This window comes from Myotis brandtii, unplaced genomic scaffold, assembly GCF_000412655.1.
Source record: "Myotis brandtii unplaced genomic scaffold, ASM41265v1 scaffold305, whole genome shotgun sequence".
In the NCBI taxonomy this organism is placed as follows: domain Eukaryota; kingdom Metazoa; phylum Chordata; class Mammalia; order Chiroptera; family Vespertilionidae; genus Myotis; species Myotis brandtii.
This window is the reverse complement of record NW_005361652.1, coordinates 465232-468760: the sequence shown is the minus strand read 5'-3', so window position 1 is coordinate 468760 and position 3529 is coordinate 465232. Positions and strand designations below refer to the sequence as shown.

Here is a 3529-nt window from a genome sequence, read left to right as displayed (position 1 = left end):
CCTCTGAGTCTCAGTGTGCTTTTCTCTTTCCTTCTAGTTGTAGAATTTCCACTCAGCCAGCCTTCCTATAGTTCTGGATGATGTTCATTTTGCCTTTTAGTTGTATTTTTGAAGTTGTTGTAGGAGGCAGCAATTTCCGGTGTTTACCTATGCCGCCATCTTCAGAGAAGAATTTCTTACCCTTTGAGACAGCATGGAGAGTATCATTCTAAGTGAAATAAGTCAGTCAAAGAAAGACAAGGATCACATGATCTCACTCATATGTGGAATTTAAGTAACAAAATAAACTGATGAATGGAGTGGATCCAGAGACATGGAAGCATGAAAGAGAGTGTGGAATCTCAGAGGGAAGGGGGGTGAAGGTGGGTGGGTGGGAGGTAATCAACCAAAGACCTTGTATGCATATATGCATAACCCATGGACACAGACATTGGGGTGTGAAAGCCTGGGGAAGGGGGCAGCACTGGAGTAGAGAGAGTCAATGAGGGAAAAAGAGGGACATCTATAATACTTTCAACAATAAAGATAAGTTAAAAAAACACACGCCAAAGTTTCATTGGCACAGACTTTTCTAGAATTACTAATTTTTTGCAGTACTTACCCCTCCTTGTGGGAATACAAAATACTGTGTTCTCAGGTCCACATGTCTACTTCTGACCCATGGACTAAGATAAATCAATTAGAAACCAATGAATGTTTTCATGGTCTTTCCTCTGTTGTAGATACTTGTGTCTCTAAAGATGAAGACCCATGTTTGCAGCTGTAACACATTTGGTAAGGTCATCACTTCTGATAATGTGAGAAGCAGAGAGTGTGTCCGATGAAAGCGTACTTCCAGTGAGATAATTTGCAAACCAGAAGGTAACGGGTGTTGGTTGCTATGGGTTATACTTGGTAAGGAATTACAAAAATAAATAAATAAATAAAGTGTCCAGGTGACTGAAATATGAAGCTCAGTTTAAGAACTGTTATATTTAGGACAGAAAAGAAACAGAAGACATAACTTTTGCTCTTAATGGGTTATCTAGGCAGAAGTAAGCACCCATGTGAATTTTAAAAAGATAATTGTAAATTAATATAATAATGCCCTGGGTGTTTTAAGTAAAACATAGCAGAAATCATATAATTATTAAAGGAACTGAGAATAAGTATAATGATCAGAGTATTATGAAATTAGACAAGAAAGGCTTCTTAGACATGAGTGTTGATTTTTGTCTGAAGGAAGAGAGGGTTAAAATCATCCTAAAATTGTTATTTTTTTCTAAAGATGAAAATCTACAGCTGGTAAACCATGAAGCAAGTTCTGTGGCAGTGGATGTTGTTCCTCATGTTGACAACCCAACCTTTGAAGAAGATGAAATTCCTGATCAAGAGACTGCTGTTCGAGAAATTAAATCATAAAATCTGTGTCAATAGAAAACTTGAACCTTTAGTAATAACAGAACTGCCAATCGGGGCCTAGTTTGCTATTAATGAACTGGATAAATTTAATAAAGTAAGAATGATATTGAAAGTGCTGAGATGACTAATATTATGCTATACTTAAATAGCTTAAAATATTTAACCTATTAACTTTTTTTCATAAACTCATAATGTTTTTCATAGGCTAGTTTCCTCCCAATAGTGATAGCAAGATTTTTAAACATTCGAAACTCTCTTCAAGTAGTCATGTTTTTCATTTATAACAGTTTTCTTATAAAAACATGTTGCTTTAAAAATGTGAAGTAGCTATAATTATTTTATTTTATGATAGCATATTAATTAAAAATCTACTACTTTAGCTTGGGCTATATGTGTCAGGGTTTTTCTCCAGGTGCTTATATTGATCTGGAATTATATTGTAAAAAGCAATGCAAACTTAGGCTAATACTTCATCAAATGTCTAATTAAGCTACATTAAGTTGATAGAACAAGATTAAAGCAAAACAATCATTTTAACTATTCTTGTTTTTTAAATTAGGCTAAATGTACTTCATGTAAGTCGAGCATAGTTTATCAGAGAATATGGACTGGACTGGATTAGTTGGTATATTAGTGACACTAATTTGGCACAAAATTATGGACAAAAAGTTTCCTTACAAAATTGCTATATAACTATTTCTCAGACTTTAATAATAGAATTTTCAAAAGCAGAGTATATAAATTATCATACTAAGTGAAAATGATAAGTCACACAAAAAATTGGTAATTGATCTTTGTATATGAATTAGTCTACAGAAATAGTCTGAAGAAGATGTTTTCCAAATAATGTTGACTTTAAAATTGAGTTTACATTTTACTTAAATGGGCTAAAATTACATTAGGTAAACTAAAATTCTGCCCATGTAGCTATAAATTTTGTGAATGCATTTTCTTGGTGTTTGAAAAAGAATTGGGGGACGGGAGAGAATTCCAGGTGCCTTAATATAAAGTTAGAAGCTCATCCACCAAAGTTAAATAGAGCTATTTAAAAATGCACTTTATTTGTATTTTGTGGCTTATCTGTGGTTTTAGAATTTTGTTTCCAGTGCAGATTCCAGCAGAATTTAGGCAAAAGCAGAACAGACATGTATTTTTTTTGTTGTTTGCTAAATGTAGAACAGATGAAACCATTGCATTCTTGTACACTGATTTGAAATGCTGTAAATATGTCCTGATTTGTATTGATTCTCTTTAAATATAAAATGTAAATAAAATATTCCAATAAATTTTTGTGTATGGTATTTAGTTTAACAATCATATATTAATTTTCATATATTCTTGGATTGTGGCGGAAAAGGTAATTTATATATTTGATCAATAAAAACTAAAATTTTAGTATTATATACATTTACAAATTTCATTACATAGAAACCTCTGCCATTACAATACAACTGACCCTACCATGAATTATTTTAAAAAATCAGCAAGGTAAATAATAAGGTTACATTAACCTTATGATAATATAAGGTTAGGAAAAGATGTTGATGCCAGTCCATTTTTATACCACTGAAGACTTAAGGCCATTTTATTACTTTAAAGTTTTCTTTTCCTTCAGCCTTCTCTTTGGCAGTATGATTGTTGGGATGCTATTAATGAGTTAAGTGCATCTCTTTTTTTTTCAACAAATTATTTTTTTAATATATTTTATTTATCTCAGAGAAGAAGGGAGAGGGAGAGATAGAAACATCAATGATGAGAGAGAATTATCGACCAGCTGCCTCCTGTATGCCCCACACTGGGTATCAAGCCCACAACCCAGGCATGTACCGACCAGGAATCAAACCGTGACCTCCTGGTTCATAGGTCGATGCTCAACCACAGAGCCACACTGGCTGAGCAACATCTTTCTTTTGTCAAACATGTTAAGAATAAGCATGTTTGGAACACCTTAGAACAGTGGTTCTCAACCTTCCTAATGCCACGACCCTTTAATACAGTTCCTCATGTTGTGGTGACCCCCAATTTCATTGTTACAAATTGAACATAATTAAAGCATAGTGATTAATCACAAAAACAATATGTAATTATATATGTGTTTTCCGATGGTCTTAGGCGACCCCTGTGAAAG

The 3529-nt window shown here is 33.4% G+C and overlaps 1 protein-coding gene across 3 annotated transcripts in view; it reads left to right on the top strand.

Annotated features, from left to right (window-relative positions):
• Positions 1–2712, top strand: part of RNF128 (ring finger protein 128, E3 ubiquitin protein ligase) — a 151325-nt gene extending 148613 nt beyond the window's left edge. For 2 of the 3 annotated variants that reach the window (XM_005869863.2, XM_005869862.2), the window contains exon 7: positions 1268–2712. In XM_005869863.2, the coding sequence (XP_005869925.1) occupies positions 1268–1401 (134 nt within the window). In that variant the 3' untranslated portion in view covers positions 1402–2712. The remainder of the gene's footprint in view (positions 1–1267) is intronic. The other variant, XM_014542590.1, reaches the window with a different exon arrangement.
• Positions 2713–3529: the final 817 nt, after the last annotated feature.